The sequence below is a fragment of the Megalops cyprinoides genome, chromosome 10 (assembly GCF_013368585.1).
Source record: "Megalops cyprinoides isolate fMegCyp1 chromosome 10, fMegCyp1.pri, whole genome shotgun sequence".
NCBI classification, from domain to species: domain Eukaryota; kingdom Metazoa; phylum Chordata; class Actinopteri; order Elopiformes; family Megalopidae; genus Megalops; species Megalops cyprinoides.
The window spans coordinates 7,541,460-7,562,500 of record NC_050592.1 but is presented as its reverse complement, the minus strand read 5'-3'; the positions used below and the strand labels follow the sequence as shown (position 1 = coordinate 7,562,500).

Sequence of the window (21,041 nt, the reverse complement as noted above, 5' to 3'; positions counted from 1 at the left end):
ATCCATAAATGTTGCATAAACCTGAGTGCAAACACTGAAGTAAACCCGAGTGCAAACCTCTAAAATTAAAATTAATTAACCTAAAATTACCTTGGTTCACCACATACCCACTTCACTTACAAACCACACATTCAGAAATTAACCAAATTCATTGAAAAAATCCATGTTTACAATTAAATATCGCAAATCCGGTCCCTCATTATTGTAAGAGCCTACAAGATCCATAGCAATCATACCCATTGGACCCACCACTGAACAATCCTTCAGCCGTGTCTAGCTGTTTGAAAGTGATGTCACCCTACTAGCCATAAAGCAGTATCTATTACAAAGGCGCCTTTTTATTAGCATTCACAAACTTCTCCAAGGGTGTATGATAATAAAACAATCGAGACCCAGTAACAATAAGGCTCAATAACACTTCTCAATAGTCCAACACCTCATGAAAAAAAATGCACATAGTCAGTGGTCCTATTTGACAAATGCAAAACTCAGTATCCCATTATCACAAAAAGATTCGTCATCCCTGAGCGCCTTTGAGTACAATTACAAACACTCCATACACCATAGCTGCTAGCTGAAGAGGCGCGCTTTCTCTTTAAAACATTTCCTCTTCATCCCCATGTAATCACCTTTCACCTTGTGCAGACTGACACCTCTTCAGCCTACGCATTGATAAATTCTGCATCTATCTCTCCAACATTTCTACACATCTCTTGCCATCTGTTTCGATCTCTGTCTTTCCTTTACTACAGGGCAGGGGTGCCCTGCTGAACAATTTTCCAGCTGGGTCTGACCTAATGTATTCTTACCTTTTCCCCACGTAACGTAAAAAAAATTGTCTAAATGACATTGCACTGACTGTGAGAGCTTGATGCTGAAAACAAACTAGGCCAGCTTATCGACAGAGGAAACAATTACCATCAATTGCGGAATGGTTGATCTCGTAATATTTGACATGATTACAGTTTGATATTATTACAGTGATAATACTGCTGATTATAATGACCATCAAAATTTATATAATGACCATCAAAATTTATATCAGACCAAATGGAGGAAGAAGAACAGACACATTGGGATCCATGAATTGATGTTATTTTATATCAGATGTTCAAGAGAATAATCAACCAATGACATCCCTTTATGTGTCAAACTGAATCTCTTTCTATGTCATAGATTACCTCGAAAATAATTATTCCTAACTCTATACATTGCATTGCAGTGTAAACCTTAGCATTATATATGTGATGCAGGTCACTTTCTTGACAAGACGGTGTGTGTGATAGGGGGGATTGAGCCCAGACTCAGTTCAGTTCATTCATAATGATAAATTGATCACTCTGATTAGAACGGTCCTCTGAGCCCCCAGTCAGCGGGTGGGCCATTTCAGGAGGACATGGATCTTTCCATATCTCTCCGGTTGTGTCTCTCTTTCCGCAGCATAGCCGCCCTCTCCTCCCTCTCTCTCTCTCTCCGCCCGTCTCTTTCCACAGCCGTCGGTCCAGCCCAGAGCACACCGCCTGAGGGAGAGACAGAGAGAGGGAGAGGGAGAGAGAAAGAGAGAGAGAAAGAAAGAGAGAGAGAGAGAGAGAGAGAGAGAGAGAGAGAGAGAGAGAGAGAGAGAGAGAGAGAGAGAGTTGGGCATGATGATGAATTTCATTGTTTTTGTGTAATACAGTCCTGTCTGCTTTGTCTCTCTTTACTGTCTTTCATTCCTTGGTCACCACTCTCGTGAATACATACTCACACACCCACACACCCACACACCCACCCACATACTCACACACACACACACACACAAATAGATAAGCACACATACAAACACAAGTGCACGCACTCCCACACACACACATACACATGCAGCATCACTCGCTGATACTCACTGTCTCTACCCGCTTGTGAGGGTGGTACTTCAGTACTGGACTGTTCACTGCAGAGAGAAAGGAGTTTAAAGCAAATGCATTACACAGAAATCTTGTTGTTCATATTCCACTGTCTGACAGCAAAGATGACCTCAGATATAAGCACCAACAGCTCACTGGCCTCATCTTAAGCTGTGGATGAAATCACTGTGGATGTTTCGTACGGTTATAGGAAACACATTCAGAGTAATTCAACAGACCTGTTGAAGTGGGGGCTGTGAAGTGGTAGCGGTCTGGAGCCCCCAGAGTTCTCCTCTTCACTGCTGGAGTATTCTTCCCACTGCCATCTGGGTAAAGACACAGTGACCGTTGGTTCAGTTGCCATGACAGCCATGGTTAACAGTGCCCCCTCTCTCTGTCAAAGACTAACAGGAAGTCTGCACCTGTCTGCACACCCAGTCCTTCTGATGTGTTACTATTAGTGGTTAGTGTCTTCTTATTCCACATAGACCAAAAGTAATGATGATGTTGAAGAGACAGACCTGAATGAACTCAGGATCAAACAGTTAAGTGTTCAGTTATTGCATTACATTACACTTGCTTAACAGAATCTCTAATGTAGAGCAATTTACATGGCTTTCAATATGTACAGTCCAATCAGTGTGCTCACCTGTTAGCTGAGGCACTCTGTCTATGGAGCTGTCTCTCCATGTGAGAGCTACCATGGGTCTGCAGAGAGAGAGAGAGAGAGAGAGAGAGAGAGAGAGAGAGAGAGATTAGAGTGTGTACTGGACCTTCAAAGTGTCAGTCTTTACTCACTTACCTTGAGTACAATTACAAACACTCCGTACACCATAGCTGCTAGCTGAAGAGGCGCGCTTTCTCTTTAAAACATTTCCTCTTCATCCCCATGTAATCACCTTTCACCTTGTGCAAACTGACACCTCTTCAGCCTACGCATTGATACATTCTGCATCTATCTCTCCAACATTTCAACACATCTCTTGCCATCTGTTTCGATCTCTGTCTTTCCTTTACTTTCCTTTACTTTAGTATCTCTGTAGCCTCACAGTGTTTCTACACAATGTTTTACATTTACACTTAGTGGACACTGTTATCCAGAGTAACCTACGAAAGGGCATCCAAGAAGGCTAGGCAAAGGGTAGAGGTGATACTAAATTGGAGGTGTCACTATGTGATAATAGGAGTCATTACATAGCATGTCATATTCTGTCAAATGCCATAGTAACCGCAAGAGGAAGTTAGAGGATATAGCAAATTACATTATATTATTGGCATTTAGCAGGCGTTCTTATCCAGAGAGACTTACATTACAGGTTACAGTTTTTTTTACAATGCTATTCATTTATATAACACAATATTTACTGAGGCAATTGTGGGTTAAGTACCTTGCCCAGGGGTACAGCTCGCAGCGCCCCAGTGGGGAACCGAACTGCCAATCTTTCAGTTACAAGTCTTGCTCCTTAATCACTACGACGATAGTTTGAGGATGTAGCATCAATGTTTAGGCTTCAGTGTCAGGTTGAATGATCAGCAAAGATCTTGAACTGATTTTGTAAACCATTGCAGAGTTCCATTCAAGAACACCACCAAGAGCGAAAAACATTAAGGGCAATCTTGGCCTCTCTGACCGAATTTGCATTTATCCAAGTGAGAGGTTTGAAAGAAGGAAAATAACAGAGGCCCACTTGTGCCCCAGGACTAGAGCTGCCAACCACTGCTGTGGAGCGGCTGTTTGTGTCATATGCTGCCAATGTGGTGTAAGAGCTGAATATACTCACAGAGCGAGACTGAGAGTGCTTGGCGTGGACCTCGGACACGGAGGTTCGGAGGGGGGGTCTCGGGGAGGGGCAGGGGGAGGAGGTGCTCTGTTTTGGGGGAAGGGGTGGGGGCCTGAGGCCAAGAGAGGGGCTCTGGTACTCTGCTGGCACCTGCATGTGCAAAAGAAGATGTGTATGTGTGTGTGTGTGTGTGTGAGAGAGAGAGAGAGAGAGAAAGAGAAAGAGAGAGCATACGCAAATTATTGGATGCCATAACAGGCACTGAGAGATCCACAGACACATTCTCCCTCCTGATCTGCAGCTTTATGTGTGCCTCACCATACAGAAATGAAATATGCTGTAATGTATTGAGAAATATGTTGTAAATATATTGAAAAGGCAATTAAAATATATTAATACAAATCAGAAATATATTGCAATATACCAAAATGGCAATAATTTGCATATTTTAAATACAGCTTGAGCTACAAATATATTCTCTAAAACATATTCCCAATACATATATTTTTTGTATGGGTCCACCCACACATCCAGCATACACAGTGGCACATCATTACCCTTCTCATGGAGGCCAGCTCCTTCATCACCAACTCCACGTCCTCCAAGTCATCATCATCCTCTTCCTCATCCTCATCCTCCTCCTGTTCCACAGCCTTCCTCTCCCTGTCCGGCAGGAAGGGTTCAATGGAGATGGACTCCGTGCCCCTGATGTCACAGCGACAGTACGGGCACGTGTGCCCGTCTGACTTCTGAAAGAGACGCCCCAATGGATATAAGACAATACACAAACCACTGCACTCATAACTGAACTGAAAGAAAGGGTTTAGCACAATCACAAATGACTGGCTGCATGCCTCTACCATTGCTAGTGCTACTGTTATATCAATACTGCTGGGAGATCACGCTCACTGGTCTGGCAGTATAGTTAGCCTGGTCTGACAACGTTGCTCATTTAACTTCAATGGATACACTTACTGTATGTTCTATTGTGGTGGAAGTCACTCTCGACAAGAGTGTCTGCTAAATGCATATAATGTAATGTAATGTAAAGATCTACTGCCTTGATGAGGCGGCAAACTGTGGCCAATGTGGGAATGTTATCAGAGGTGTATCAGAACAACACAGAGACACATTGAACATGCGCTCCCTATCACACAGGAAACTGTGGCATTTTCATTTTGTTATTATGCATGTTTTTATATGCAGACCTAGATATCAAAACACTGACTGAGCAGAGCAGCTCACTAACACAGAGCAGCATTAGGCAGACACTCCAGGAGAGAGAGGTTTGCCTGAAGTATATCTCAGTTAATGGCAATGAACTATTACCATGGTAGCAAAGTGTGTGTTTTTGCATGAGAAAAAATAACCCGCAGAAAGTGTTTTATTGGACATTGAAAATGGTTAACAAATCTGCTTGGTGAGGGCTGTTTGCTTAGTGTGTGAATGCTATGTCCAGCTGGAGACTTTCCTAGTGGTTCTTTCAAATATACAATTTGAATGAAAATCAAATGCGTCTTCTTCCTAAGAATGATGATAAATACGTGTGTTAGATGCGATTTTTGAGGTAAACTGATCAGAGAACAGCCCCAGGGCTCTGAGGGTGCGTGAGGTAATGTAAGGTGTGCCGACACACCTGCCAGCCGGTGAGGCAGGGCTTGCACAGCAGGTGTCCGCAGGGCTTTATCCTCGTGTCCTTGTCACGCTCCGTGCAAATCTTACACAGCTGGAAGGTGCTGCCCATCTCACAGTACAGCTCATACTGTTCCTGGAAAGAGAGCAAGAGAGAGGGGGGAGGTCGGTCACACACTGACTGACAGAATGCTCCAGGACACTGTCAGAACATGGAGATAGACACACACACATACGCGCACACATACACACGCACACACACACACACGCACACACACACGCGCACACACACACGCGCGCACACACACGCGCGCACACACACACGCGCACACGCACACACACACACGCACACACACACGCGCACATACACACACGCGCACACACACGCGCACACACACTCACACATGCACACACACACGCACACGCATGCACACACACGCAGACACATACACACTCACACACACACGCACGCACACACACGCACACACACGCACACACATGCATGCACACACACGAACAGACACTCACACACGCACACACTCACACACACACACGTGCGCACACACGCAGACACTCACACACGCACACACACACACACACACACACACACACACACACACAAGTACACAGTGACCAGAAAACAGCGAGGAGGAAAGTGGACCGCTCACACACTGGCTGACAGGATGTAACAACACGTCAGAGAGGATCACACACTAGCTGAAAGACAGAATGGTACAGGAAACCAACACGCTGCAAGACTGAGCCGGACGCACCAGATACTGCGGTTCACTCTCATGACGTTGGGAGGGGAGGGAGAGAGAATTTTAGGTAAACACAGGTTGGCTATAAAAATAGTACTGGTGTGGTTACCTCTGTGACTTTGACTTTTCCCTTGTGGACGGAGTCGCACAGGCTGGTGAGGTCAGGGTTGATGTCGCGGCCATCTGGATACAGGTAGCTGAGGCCGCATAACACATAGCATTACATAGAGGCAGGCAAAGAGACCTGATGCTATTTATACAACACAACCCATTCAACCGTCTCTATTACTATGGGATTACAGTTTGTTATTGTCTCACAATGACTGTGTGTTACAATTTTTTTTGTTCAGTTGAACAGCCATATATGAAAACACTCGCAGGATTATGCGCTTGTTTGTATTACTTTGTGTACAGTACAAGTCAAAAGTTGGGACACATGGGAAACATGCATTCAAAGACATTTTGATCTGAAGACCTATGCTTGAAATGTGTTCCTTAGACAGATATAAATAGCGAACTTGATGTCTACGTATGAATTTCTTTCCAAAACCAAATTTTTATTTTTTAAAAAAATATTTTTTGGCTACTTTGAAGAATCTAAAATATAAGATAGTTTTGATTTGTTTAACACTTTTTTTGGTCACTGCATAATTCCATTTGGGTTATTTCATAGTTTTGATGTCCTTCCTATTATTTTAAAATATGGAAAATAGGAAAAATTAAGAAAAACCCTTCTATGAATAGGTGTGTCCAAAATTTTGACTGGTACTGTATGTGTGTGTGTGTGTGTGTCTGCATGTATGTTAGTATTTATGTGGGTGTGTGTGTCTCTGTGTGTGTGTGTGTGTGTGTGTGTGTGTGTGTGTGTGTGTGTGTGTACTTACCAGCCCTCTCTGAATCCCTTGATAAGTGCCTGGGAGAGAGGGTTATTCTGGGGGATTGTCTGTACAATGCTGCCGTCCCCTGTCACATGACCAATAGCCCACTGGCCCATGTGCGTGCAGCTCAGACGGAAGATATAGCTGACAGGAGAGAGACGCATTGGCTGTAATCGCACATTTGCAGGCAATTCAAATTCTGATTCAATCAAAAAGTTCAGATTCAGTCATGAATACATAAATACAGCTCAATCTACAATACAGTACATCTATTCATTACCACATTTTTGGAGTATCCCAACAAAAGGTTCTCCTATCCTGGCCATTCTCACTCTTCCACCCAAGCCCCTCTCCTCTAAGACTATTCCCCCCTCCCTCTCTCCACTCCCTCTCTCCCTCAATACCTTCCAGGCCGGTGGATGTAGTTCTCCAAGCGGGTCTTGACCTGGTCATAGGTAAGGAACGCCATGTAGCCTGGGTGAGTCACTGCCAGTTGGTTCCAGTTCCTCAACAGGGTTGACCAGGGCTGAGGAGGAGGAGGATGAAGGAGGAAGATGGGGAAGGGAAATCGGAAGACCATGTTACGCTTAGAACAGGATAACGCACTGTGCAACGCAGTATAGAGGATGGTGTGGTGCAAGATGACTAATTCTGTGCCAGCTACAGTGTCATGTGGCATTGTAGGTACAGATTTTCGGGACAGTACAGTACCTGGAAGAGCCTGGTGAAAATGTCAAACTCAAAGATAGACACATGGTCATTGCAGGTGAGGTCCACTGTGGATTTCAGAGCCATGGCCTCCATCCCCTCCTCAAACCCGTGCACCTGCTTCAGCTGCTGCTTAAATGTGTGCCACTGCACTATACACCTGAAGGAGAAGGAAAGAGGTACCTGCTTAATATTGTCCCACTCTGATGATCTGATCATCTGAACCTCCTCTGCTGTATTGTACTAGGTGAGGCAAACAAGGATACACTTCCTTACTTCTGTGTAACTGTAATGATCTGCTGGTTAAAATGGCCCCAGTGCTCTATATACCCCTGAGACACACGGATACACCTACTGAATAAGAACATAAGAAGTTTAATGATGAAAACATGCCATTCAGCCCAGCCAGGCTCATCCTGCCTGTAGTCTATAATGTATCAAGACTGTGTCAGACCTGGTCTTAAACATTTTCTGGGCCTCTGCTTCCATTGCCAATCCAAATAAACTATTTTATATATATATATATATATATATAATAACATTCCTTGTGAAAAAAGGTTGCTAATGCCAGTCTGAAGTTTACCAGTCTTGTTCTTCTTTCTCCTTCTCTCTCTTTCATCCCTGAAAGAACTAATCTTAAAATAGCTTCTGTAGTCAACTTTAAAAAACGTAAAACCCTCAATAAGATCTCCCCTGACTCTCCTTTTGTAAGGAATAAAATATACTATGTGTCTTGAGATTATATTCAAAAAGCATATTTTTGATACCTGAAACCAGTCTTGTTACCCTCTGTGCATTTTTTTAAAAAGATTATACACTGCAAAAAATCCAAATCTCACCAAGCATATTTGTCTCTTTTCAAGTCAAAATATCTTTTTACACTTAATATAAGACACAGTCACCAAACAAGCAAAATTTCCTTGAGCTACAAGGACTTGTTTTTAGACGGTGCATCTTGAATATCTTGTTTGGTGAAACTGTCTTGAAAACATCTTACTTTGAGTGGTATATCAAATTAAGCAAGCCTTTTTGACAAGTCAGAAGGTTTTTAAACTGCATGACACAAAAACATTTCCTAATACCAGTTAAAATGGATCAAAACTAGTTTTTTCCACCTAATTTTAAGATCCCTTATCTTAAAAATGCTTAACTATAACACCTTATTTCAAGAAATCTCAACAAGTGTATTTCCACTAGTTCCATTGGCAGATTTTTTCACTTATTACTAGCAAAAAACACCTTGTATTAATTATTTTATTTCTTATTTTTGAAGGGCTATTTTTTGCAGTGTATGTCTTTTTTATAGAGTGGGAACATAACTTGAGTGACCTAAATGTGGTCTGACAGAGGTGTTGTATAACATTACTATATACATGAATAATATGTTAATGTTACACACACATATTTGTCCCCCTGTGAGGATCTGCTGCTTAGAACGGTTAAACTGCATTATACATGTCCAAGAAGCAGCGTACTGCTCATATCTAGTGTTACTTACAAATGCCTAAAGAAAAGTTCTGAATCAGGTCTCAAGTCTCTTTTGTCAAATCTAGCCCTACTTTAAATCACTGTTGTTCTCAGGCTGATGTGTGTCATGTTCCCAAGATTCTGCTTAACATATCTTTAGACATCTTAAGTAACAATCTAAACATGTAGCTTCGTTTATTTTAATGTAGATTACTAGTTTGTATTCATTGGTTTCATATTTTATTGTTTTTTTTTCATATATTGTCCCAGCCACCATTTATGTATTGCACAGTATACCATGATGACAGAGGATCAGTCGTTAAGAGGAATGAATTTAATAAAATGGGATTTTCAAAAATTACTACTCATTACTACTTTTCAGCAATTTTATTATTTATTAAGACACGCACATGGGGCAACACATATTTAAACCAACCATGACAACCCCATTCATCTGTAGATGTTAGTAAGGCTTTCTTCACCAGAAGTGTATTCTACAAGGATCTCTACTATTACAGCTAAAATCCTCAGCAAATTAGCATCTCGCAACTCCATTGTTTTGAGTGGGGTGACTATAATAACCATGTCACAATGCTATTCATTTTCATCTTAACATACGAGCGGAGTTCCACTGTTAGTCTTCTCATTTAAGCACTGAACCAATAAGAGCCCAGTTGTTGAAATAATGAGAATATTGTCATGGGCAAAATACATGGGTCTATATTTTGATTGAGAATAGATTTTGTTACAAAACTATCAAAGGCCTTCAGAATTTAGTTTTCAACTTGCATACAAAGAAGGCCAAAGGCTCTATTCAGGGAGGCTTAGTGTCTGCAAGTGGTTCAGGGATCTCAGATGCTATCATTGATCTTAAAGTAAAAAAAAAAACATTGCAAAATATGTTTTTAAATTCTTTTTAATGGCAAGAAAGTTGGGGATGCCTCTGACCCTCTGTCCCATTGTCCTCAACTTTCTTTTCCCATCCTCCACTCACCTCTCTCCAAAAGCGCTCCTCCAGAACTCCCCAGCTTCTGTCTTAGTCACTCTGTAGGTGTCCCCTTGAAACCGGCCCCCTGGAAACAGGGCTCGCAGCTCATACAGCATATGGCTGAAGAGCAGGGACAGCTTTGTCAGATTCTTCCTGGTAAAGTGAGAAGCAGAGGGTAAATTCAGTGACTGAATAATACAAAGCACAATGAAATAAACTGTTACTGTACTGTTTCCAAACCCAAGTCATGTTACATGCTACACAGCAGACAGGTAGGTCAATATATCAATGTGTTTTTTTTTGTTTGTTTATTTAGTGACAGCACACTTATTGGCACAGAAACACACAGGCTCTTTACGACAGGTGCAAACACTGATATGAACACACTCACTCACGCTCTCTCTGGCACGCACTCTTGCACTCTGGCTGCTGGAAACAGGAAGTCACTGTTTCTGTTTCCTGTCCTGACTCTGTGCTTCAGTGACATAATTTTCCATTCGAGACTGACCACCCAGCCTTGCCGCCTTGCAACTGTCACCATGGCAACACCATCACTTCAAACACAGAGGAAAACGTGCCGCTGTTCTGCGTTGTACTTTTACTCGTCTTTGTGCACGTCCCAGTCTTGAACAATAAAGCACTACAACCACTCAATAGTTTGACATGCATCACTGACATGACTCTTACCAATTTATATTAAGTAAATTCAATATATCACATATAGAGCAAAATCTATATATGTATATATATATATATGTATATATATAATCTATATATGTATATATATATATCATTTAATAATGAATTTTACACTTTAGGCAATAATAGCAAGAAGATAGAACCGAACTGGTGTCTATTGATGAATCCAAACCTGTACATTATGTACACAATGTACTGATTGTGCAGTTTTTATTTGAAAAACCTGCACTTTACATCCTTGAACTCTGGTCCTGGAGATCAGCATTGTTTGCTGGCTTTTCCCCTCAATCATTTGAAGATCAGTTTGATGTTCTAAATTTGATGATCTAAATTACTTTCTTAACTGAAACGAATTAGCTTCACTCCCTTGCTCTGAGTGCTGTTGATTAAAAAGACAACTGGAAATTCTTGAACTGTGACAGCACCTAAGATAAGCCGCCTGACAGTAAAAGCTCATATTTCAGCCGCCGTTTGCTTCAGTAACAGATGTTTTAGTGCCATGACACTGTATATGGGATTTTTTTTTAGTTGTCACAGTAGAAGGTGAGAAGAGAAAAAGACATGTAATGGATAACAAATGGGGTTTGAAAAAGGTGTACCATTGTAAACCAACAACTTGAAAACTGCCACCTACGCTGAGACACGAACGTCACAAAACGATCAGGCGATGCGTGCTTAGAAACAGCCAGAACTACGTTTTGAATGATGCTAAAATAGCAACTGCATCAAAAGCACCTTCAGTGAGAGTCACTAGACAAGATTACTGTGCCCCCATCTCCCCACATTTGCTGTCTCCCAGCCCACTTTTTGCAACCCCAGCCTCCTTCTCTGTTTCTGTTTCTCATCTGTTCGTTTTTGCCGTACGCTCTCTCCGTCTTTTGGCCCCACACTTTCTGAAGCTCTCCTCCAAGCCACCTCCGTAGCCAGGAAATCGACAGGAAAGTGACCAAAGAGATGACCCGTGTCACAAGGCGTTTTCATTTTGAGAAAAATCTTGAGAGCATTGGCCAAATGAGCCCCCCCCCACACACACACACTCTTGCCCGCCTCGGAAGGTCGTGCCTCTCTTGACCCCTTCTGCAAACCAGCTCATTTTCCATCACCCTGTGTTGCATGGTGATGTAGTCACAACCCTGGGTAGTGGCTGTGTCATGCCACAAAACCCCTCTGCGCTTGTCTTTGTCGTTGTCTGGCTTGACCTCAGCCGAGATCTTTTCATCTCTTTCGGGCCTAAGTTTCCATTGCTGAGCTCCATGGCAGCCATGTTGTTGCGATATTTTCCATCATGACCATTGTCTTTTCTAAAGAGGGATAAAGCGTGTGTGCATGTCTGTCTGTGTGTGTGTGTGTGTGTGTGTGTGTGTGCTTATGTGTGTATGTAGTTATATTTGTATACATCTGATGGTATGTGTGTGCTTGTCTGCATGTCTACACACGTGTGTGTCTCTTCAGCTTTGTGTTATGAACTGATGTGGTTATGCATGCATGTGCATATGTTCATAGGGTGCGAATAAGAAATCAGCCTCACAGTCTATATTTAGGCCTCCATTTGAACACAAAAACAGCAAACAGGAGATAAAAGGGGATAATAGTGTGGGTTTTTCAGACTTGCCAATCCTGCTGTACAACATTGCTCTAAGCCCACATTGCTGGGTCTCCTTCTTACTGGTCTTTTGTTTGCTATATCTGGAGATTAACGCTACTTATTCAACGCGCATTCATGTATATCGTGGCTCGGTTACAATCCAAATCACTGTCTGCTTACAATAATGGTTTTATGGAGACTTATTATCGACAACAAGAAAATCTCATTTAAACCGTAAATAAGTGAGGCAAACTGTTCAATGTTTTCAGGTCAAAGGGCTAAATTATACCAATGCAAATATAACACATCTAACTTTACTTTTTTCTAGAAAATGTTAGTCCCCCACCCTGCCCCATTTCTATTCATGTTGGTAGTGAAACGCAGCCTGTAATCTTTTTGACACAGACGAAAAAACAGTGTGAGACATCGTATCTCAGGAGATTCAGAAGCAGACAGTAATGCAAATATGCATTAAAAACGGATATGTCATCACTTCACAGAGTAGAGCGTTTTATTCCTTGCAAATTTATAATTACAGAATTTTAAAATTATTTTTGTAGGTACCATTTGTTCAAATAAAAATGACTGGTCTCCTGACTCTGGAAGTTCATGTGTTGCCCAAAAGGTAGCGTCACTGAAGACATTTTGTACATGAGGCTTGTTTTGAAAAGGGCACATTTTGATTTGATCTTGATGGTCTTCTTATATTATTAAAATGAAATGAGAATCAAGGACCAAGACTGTGTGAAGGTGAATATAAAAAAAAATTATATTCCCCTTCACATTTTCAACCATGTTAAGTTATGTGGATTTGACCATTGTATGGGCAGATAAATACCAAAAATGTTATCTGAGGTACGCCATATCATTATGAAATACTTCTGTTAAAAGAGGAAAAATGCCAGAGTCCTTCGTATTCAGGGAAATGGATGCATCTTGAGAAAGGGTTTTTGTTTTTTTTTTTTACAAAATGGAGAATGGTATGACTGTTATCTGATATCAGTGTACTGCTGTAATTCTCGTATATTAAGGAGAATTTGATCCAAGACAGCTAAACTGGGGACCGAGGATTAGGTTTCTGGTTGCTGCAACAATGCTAAGCATCCATCTAGGCTCTGCATTTACATGGGTATCCAATCTTTCCCTTCAGCCACAGTTTTCACTGTGTCACGTACATGGCGGCGGTGGATCAATGCTGATGACCAGATCATGAAGGCATTCAGTGTGGACAGCAGGCTCCCTGGCCCACCTGGGTAACCAGTTCTCCCAGAAAACGGGGCTCTCTCACTGTCTGTGTTCATGGGGGACTACTCCCCCCGGTTCCACCCAGCTTGGCTTCAGGACAAACTGCGTGATTGTTTTTCTGGGTGGGCCAGAAATATCTGAGTATCTGCTTTCTACAACCTGGACAGCATGTAGGCTGTTCCCACAGTAGCTTTACACCTGTCTTTACACCAAATGGCTGCGAGGCGGAATTTATTATCCAGCAGTTCATTTAAACGACTGAAGCTGGGGAAACGCACACCAGGCGGCTGGTCCACGTGCTCCAATGGTATAGTCAGTCAGGGTGTACCAATAATATTTGATAACTACTCTCACTGGCAGCAGATTGTATATGTTGAATCGGGAATGACAGCCATCAACTTAGGGCAACTACAGACTATATTACAGGCAATGGTCAGCCATCATCGGTTTTTGACCGACCATTGGGTGTGTTCCCCCAGAGAGAGCTTTATCTCTTTGAATTTGTCTCAAAGAGCTTTATCTATTTGAATTCCTCATTTTTAAAATTTATACTAACCAACAGTGCGTTCGTATCATTTACCACTTTTGAACTAAAATGAAATATCCTGTACAATGTGTTGAGTCTTTTAAAACTGAAACCTTAAAATTAAAATTACTTTAGGAACAGGTCTACAAAATATTGTTGTGAACAAATTAAGAAAAAGAGGCTGTGACGTTTTTTCTTCCGTAGGAATCATTACAACATGCTATTATATCACTCATTTGAATCCATCCTTGTGAAAATAAATTCAAAACTTTTACTTTAACTTTAAGGTTCGTCCTGAGCTCCTAATTCACATTTCAATGCAAGTGTTACAGTTTTCATCCCAAGTCGAGTTTGGTGACTTTAGGGATTACAACACAGAATGACATGAATTCTCTTCAAAGTGAAAAAAGTAAAGCTTATTTGTAAGTCAAAGTTGTCAAAGTCAAAGGACAAATGTTTGTATTAAAATTTGTCTGTATTAGCACAGACTCGTATGTGGGGTATAATAATATTACTATGATTATATTTTGCTTCTCATGAAATCGTTCAACAGTAAAGTGCAAATTTTTCACCAGATGGTGGTGAACAAATTAACATTCATATTCAGATGAAATGTTAAAATGTTGCTGTATTACACCTGGAATCAACAGACATGTCATTCATTTGATCTGTAACACACAATCCATGTCAGCTGTAATTTATATTATGTAATCATTGAAGGGTATGTTTGGGCGTGGTCTTTGGATAGAACTAGCAGGGGAAATGTATTGTATTGTATGTAAAATAAATAATTGCCATAGTACATGTCAGACCATCCTAACAGGATATCTGTGAACAGGAGGACTGAAATGGATTTTGGATCTGAGGTCACGGTGAGGCCTGATCTCACCTGCAAGTTGAGTTTTCGTCAAACATCCTCTCTCTGCCGTCCTTAAACAGCAGCACAGCTCTGTCCGTCTTGTCCAGCAGGTGTCTAACGTGGATCCTCAGGTACTCCCCCTCGTCACCCCGCGGGACCCGCCCGCCCGACCCGCCGGCCGCGCCCGCCCTGTAGGGCTCCCACACCTCGGTCAGCCAGGCGGCGGTCTCACCCACAAGGTCCGGCAGGTAGGGAGGGCTGTTCTTCAGCTTCAGGCGCGGGTTGGTGCTCAGGCGGTGCAGCTTCGCCAGCCTCTTCAGGGTCTTGTTTAGGAGCCGGCAGTCGGCGCTGGTCGGGGGACGGGAGCTGGCCGTCTGCGAGGCCGACTTGGCAAAAACAGACCTCTCACTCCGGCCCGTTCCTCCCCCTCCGCCTCCCGCGTTTGCCATCCCTCAACTTGAGCGTGCTTGTAAGCCCACTGAGATAGGAGAGCCCCACGAGTGTCCAGCACAATTGATGCCTCTCTGCCTGTGAGCCGCGTTTGTGATTGGGCAAACACAGCATGTGCTCGCCTGCGGAAGTCAGAGGGCGGACGTTTCCTCAGGTGCACATTCCCTCACTTCGTGTGGCCCTTAATCAGGAAATCCCAACAGCTCCTCAAACCGGACAGATTCTCCTCTCACCAAGCCTCTTCACATATCCAACCAGGAATCCATATTATCCCTCTCATGGTCCAAATAGAAGTGTGTGTTTGATAGAAAGTGCAAAGGAACAGCAATAAGACAGAGACTAGACCGCTGTGACAGAGGGAAAGACAGAAACAGAGAAAGTAGGCATAAATGCAGAAGAAAAATAGAAGAAGACTGTTGACAACCAAATTTAGTTAAAAAAAGGTAAAAAAAGGTAAAAAAAAGACATAAGAATAATAGACTGTCCACGTTAAGCAGGAAAAGTAAAAAAAAAAAACAGTTCTACAATGTCCAAACAAATCTTTGCAACTAGAGTGAGGCAGGACAGTTCGACAAACTACAAAAAGTTCAGTGTATACGACAAATAATCAGGTCAAACCTACGAAACAGACAGCCAGCCATTTCCCTGGGTTCGGTCCTCCAAAAGCAGTTAAACTGTGTTTTTCAGCCAATGCCGTCTGTTGCTCTCCATTTCAATGAGTCAATGAGAGAAAGCAGAGAAAAAGAGAGAGAGAGAGAGAGAGAGAGAGAGAGAGAGAGAGAGAGAGAGAGAGCAGGGGCCGGTAACCACTGTCCCTCCTTCAGCCTGCTCAGTCTTCCCTCCCTCTTCCCCCCCCCCCCCCCCCCCCCACTCACTCTTTCACACTTACTTGCCCTCACATTATCTCTCCTCTGCATACACTCACCATGTCTGATTGCATCTCTCGCATTCAAATGGGCTCTTTAGAAACAGGCCTCTAGGTACAGAAGTATTCGCATTGTCGGTCTGTGTTTGGAAAGTGTAGCCATTCAGAGGCAGAGCAGCGAACACATGGTTTTCTCTGTGCTGGACTGCCTCTGACACACTCAGTCCTCTCCCTTTGATGAGTTTCCGGGTTGTCAAGCTGACAAACAGGTTTGTTTGCTTTCTGTTTTGAAGGCGCAAAGAGGTAGGTAAAGGTGTGGAGTTTGAAGTGGAAGATCAAAATGAGGAGGGGTTTCGCCAAGGAAGGAAGAAACATAGCTATAGAGGGACAGAGCTGATTGGTTTTTTTTTTTTTTAGAAAAGTTAACGTACCAATCCGTGTACCATATATAGGTCAAACTGCTTACACCTTACCTTTAAGACAGTATAAAATTCCTTTCCACTGATAAAGAAAGAGAGAATGTCCATAAACTTTGCTTTGATATATATATATATATATATATATATATATATAATATACATATATATAATATAATATAATATAGTAGATCAGTACTGTATGATTTGCATTCTGACAGAAGGTCAGGTCAATAAAGTATTGTTTTACTCATCTACTCTGGAGCGCACCACCTACACAGCTTCTAGGGTTTTTTGTAATGAAATTATATCTATTGAGAATAATAAAATACAGCAACTGTACTTATACAGTTACCAATTTAAAGCTACACATGTCAAATTTATACCAGATTACTAGTGCATAAATTGTAAAATATTTTGCAATTATTTTAAATAGTTTTTGAAAATCCACCATAGCTCAATTGGAAGCGAATGGGGGTATAGCTCAGTGGTAGAGCATTTGACTGCAGATCAAGAGGTCCCTGGTTCAAATCCAGGTGCCCCCTTGTTTTTGAGGTTATCATTACAATACAGTAGAAATAAGAGTATCTGATATTAGAGGCAAACTGTTGATACCAGTGCTGATTAAATTTACATATGAAGGAGGCTGCGAGGGCAGGTGTAACCCTCAGGGACATTTGCACAAAATCTCTGGGCAGCAGTGTAGTATAGTGGTTAAGGACCTGGACTATAACTGAAAGGTTGCTGGTTCAATTCCCCATCAGGGCACTGCTGCTATACCCTTGGGCAAGGTACTTAACCCACAATTGCTTCAGTAAATATCCACCTATATAAATAGATAACAACAGATAACAGTGTTGATGAAGTACTGCATAAATTAAGTGAACAACAGAACATGCAAAAAGGGCAACGGAAAAGGCTGTGAATCTGTCTTTCACAACTAATCTGAAGGAAATCAAGAGGCTCAAATCAACATCATTTGTGCATTATAGCACACATTATAGACCTGAAGAGTAATGTGTATGAAGTATATCAATGAGTAGCATCTTCTTATATTGTACATTTATAAAAATTATAAATTCTTTAAATTATAAATTCCTGCTGGTCAAAATTCTCTTGCAAACTGAATAGATCATGCATTTTGTCTAGATATGTCCACTACTACTAGTATGTCAAAATGGGAAGGATGTGATTCACAAGAGAATCAAGCAGTTCTTGCTTTTGACTGCTACATTTGCTGAGCAGTTTTCATAGAGACATCACAGACATGCCATACTGTGTTATAGAAAAAGAAAAGTCAATGAATTAAATTGATACATATTTTGGTGGGAGATTTTGTTGGATATTTTTATGACTTTGATTGTGAGTTAATTGGTGTATGTGACAGGAATCCAGCACTGTGCCAACCTTATGTTCAAGCAGAACATGCTTCCAGAGCATGTCATATCAGCTGGATTGTGACAGCTATTGGTGGCACATTTTGAATTGAACCATGAATGTTTAGCTTAACACAGGTATAGAACATGAAAACAACTATTCATGGAGCACTCTGTAATGAACCTATGATTAAACTAATTGGTACACATGGTATCTGATTTTGACACAGCATTCTACTGCTGGAAATCACCAGGTAAAAGAGGTGGGCAGCGTGTTAGCCTGATTAAGTATTGTTAAGCAAGAATGTGCTTTAAAAAATCATGTGTTCTCACCATATTGGGAAATATCTTACCGTATTTCTTACCATGATGGTGACCTCACCATTTCCTGGTAAAACCCTTTGAAAAGAACCTGGGCCTTGCCAAAGATCACAAATCATGGAAAGTCACATATATCATCATAAATGTTTTAATTACTGTTACAGTTTGGTGTTTTAAAGCTGATTTTTGTTTTTCAAACAAAACTATGAACTGTGCCAACTGTGGCAACTTGCCTTATTATTTTGAAAACAACTTTTTCTCCTGCTTGTACAGTATAGAAGTGTGTTGGGTTTTATCAGTGATCCATTAAATAGTCTAGATTTAAATGATCATTGATACAGTAATATCAATTGTGTCCTGTTGGGAACCTGTTGTGTGACCACTCTACCACTAGATGGTATAATTCTGCAAATTTGGCTTTGGTCTGGTGTTAGTTAAGGCATAAAACTTAAACTTTGAAATTTTGTCATACTTGTCCTCCAGGGGGCAGAAAAGATAAAATTTTCTGTCTTATCAAGCACATTTAATTTAACCTTTAGTCATTTGGCAGGCACTCTTATTTGGATCAACATACACAGGAAAATGACAAAATTTTATTTTAAATCTTTTAAAACAGCATATAAACAGCAGAAAACAAGAGTGTGAAACCATAATGAATACAGAACAAGTGCTACAATATCCAGATCCCAATAAATAGTATCAAAGCACCTTTGTGCAATATTCAAGTGCTATAACTAATGGAAGAGCCAAACCATAATCCAAAGAGGTAGGACTTCAGTCTGTAACACAATATGGCCATCAGCTTTGTGGTTGTGTTGGGAGATTCATGCCACCACATCAGGGTTCAAACAGATTGGGAGAGACTGGGATGTGTGATTGTGCAGGGGAGGGATGAGCAGTCATTGCAGAGTGGACTGATTAGGGCAATATGACAGACAATTGAAACATGACTGACAAGTGGTGGCAAAGTGGTGAAGGAACAGGACTCGTAACTGAAAGGTTGCCGGTTCAATTCCCGACTGGGGCACTGCTGTTGTACCCTTGGACAAGGTACTAAATGCCAATAATGTAACGTATGATGCCTGATAGGTCTGAGTTTGCTGACAACACTGAGGACCTGTTCTTTGCTCTGCCTGGTAAACTAAACCCAAAATTTTTAAATAGATGCAATTCCTACCAACAGCCAGTAGAGGGAGAGGGGGGTCACACATGGGAATACTTTGGAAATACAGTATGTTAACTAGTCAAACAGGTGCATTCTGGATGGAGGTCTGCAGGGGTCTAATCACACAGGCAGGGAGACTGATGAGGAAGGAATGGCAGTTGTTCAGGTGTGAGAGGCCCAAGGCCAGGATTCAAGAGTTGGGTTGAAGAAGGCATGGATTCTGTTGTAGAGGAAGCACCTGCAGATATATATACATATACTAGATATACATAGATATCTGCAGATTCACATACATTCTTGCATTCATGACCTCGCTTATCAAGAACTTCCTGACCACTGGCTGTATCTCCTCTGTCTTGCAGCAGGTAAATGCACGCCTCTGCTCAAGAAACCAATACTGGACCCTTCTGCCCTCCAAAACGAGTGCTCCTTCTCCCTTTCCAAAACTATGGAATGTGCTGCCTTTAATCAGCTTTCACACTTTTTCATGCAGAATGTCCTGCATGACTGCAATTAAGCTTGCTTCAAGGCCGGTCATTCTACTAAAAGAGCCCCTCTTTCTGTTACAAATAACCTTCACTCTGAAAGGGCTGCTTCCCAATCTGCTGTCCTGATGTTTCTAGATCTTTCTCTGGCTTTTGACACTGTAAATTGCCATGTTATCTATCTGAGGTGCCATTCTCAATTGGATTTCAGTGGCACCTCTCCAGCACACCTGATAGGTGCCACTTCAACCTCTCGGAGTCCTTCAGGGTTCAGTCCTTGGTCCCTTTCTGTTCTCTCTGTATATATATGATCACTTGGCTGTGTCATTTATTCCCATGGCTAATCATATCACTGTAATTCCAAAGATATCCAACAGTATCTCCCTTTACCCCTGTCGGATACAAAGGTTTTGTCATGCACATCAGCTGTCCTACCTGATGTCTCACTGCGAGTGTATAACCATCACCTGAGACTCAGTTTGGCCAGGACTGAGCTTTTGTATATTCCAGTTTTTTCAATTCAAAGCCCTGAACATCACCCAAACCTTAACAAACCTCATTCAGAATGCTGCTGCTCAGTTTGTCCAAAATATTCCTAAATTCTCAGATCTCAGATCTTACTCATCCTGATCCAGGCCGAGCGCTACGGGGGTGCGGCATTTCATCCCCAGACAGACCTCAGTGCACCCCCAGTTGTCTCCTTATAGCCCGATGTCTACATTTGATATTTATGACTTTTTGTGCCCTCCCACCCCCCACCCCCCACCCCCTTGTGGGTTGCAATTGCACCACTCTGTAATTTCTCCTGGTGCTAGGCCTGTCCTGATCTCTCTCCACTGACTACCACTGACAGCTCGCATCCATTTCAAAACCCTGGTAGTTAGCCTACCAAGCAGTGTGAGGAATGGTTCCTTGATCTTCAATCAACCAGCAGACCCTACTCATCAGCCA

General features: G+C 41.9%; 1 protein-coding gene and 1 non-coding gene across 4 annotated transcripts; one reads left to right on the top strand and one right to left on the bottom strand.

Moving 5' to 3' along the window:
* Positions 1–1,149: 1,149 nt before the first annotated feature.
* cblc (Cbl proto-oncogene C, E3 ubiquitin protein ligase) lies at positions 1,150–16,538 on the bottom strand. Of its 3 annotated transcripts, none has more exons than XM_036537927.1 (14): positions 16,388–16,538; positions 15,043–15,809; positions 10,105–10,251; positions 7,647–7,803; positions 7,340–7,461; positions 6,942–7,079; positions 6,167–6,254; positions 5,301–5,432; positions 4,222–4,413; positions 3,665–3,814; positions 2,533–2,591; positions 2,123–2,209; positions 1,884–1,930; positions 1,150–1,520 (listed from the first exon to the last, which is right to left on the bottom strand). In XM_036537927.1, exons 2-14 carry the CDS (start codon positions 15,459–15,461, stop codon positions 1,387–1,389), a joined length of 1,872 nt encoding a protein of 623 aa, XP_036393820.1. In that variant the 5' UTR covers positions 15,462–15,809; positions 16,388–16,538; the 3' UTR covers positions 1,150–1,386. The 3 variants fall into 3 exon arrangements, with proteins under 3 accessions (XP_036393820.1, XP_036393821.1, XP_036393822.1); XM_036537928.1 differs by lacking the exon at positions 16,388–16,538 and adding an exon at positions 16,085–16,191; XM_036537929.1 differs by lacking the exon at positions 16,388–16,538 and adding an exon at positions 16,081–16,110.
* A 678-nt stretch (positions 16,539–17,216) lies between these two features.
* On the top strand, positions 17,217–17,288 carry trnac-gca. Its single transcript has one exon. It is a non-coding gene; the product is annotated as a tRNA-Cys (tRNA).
* Positions 17,289–21,041: the final 3,753 nt, after the last annotated feature.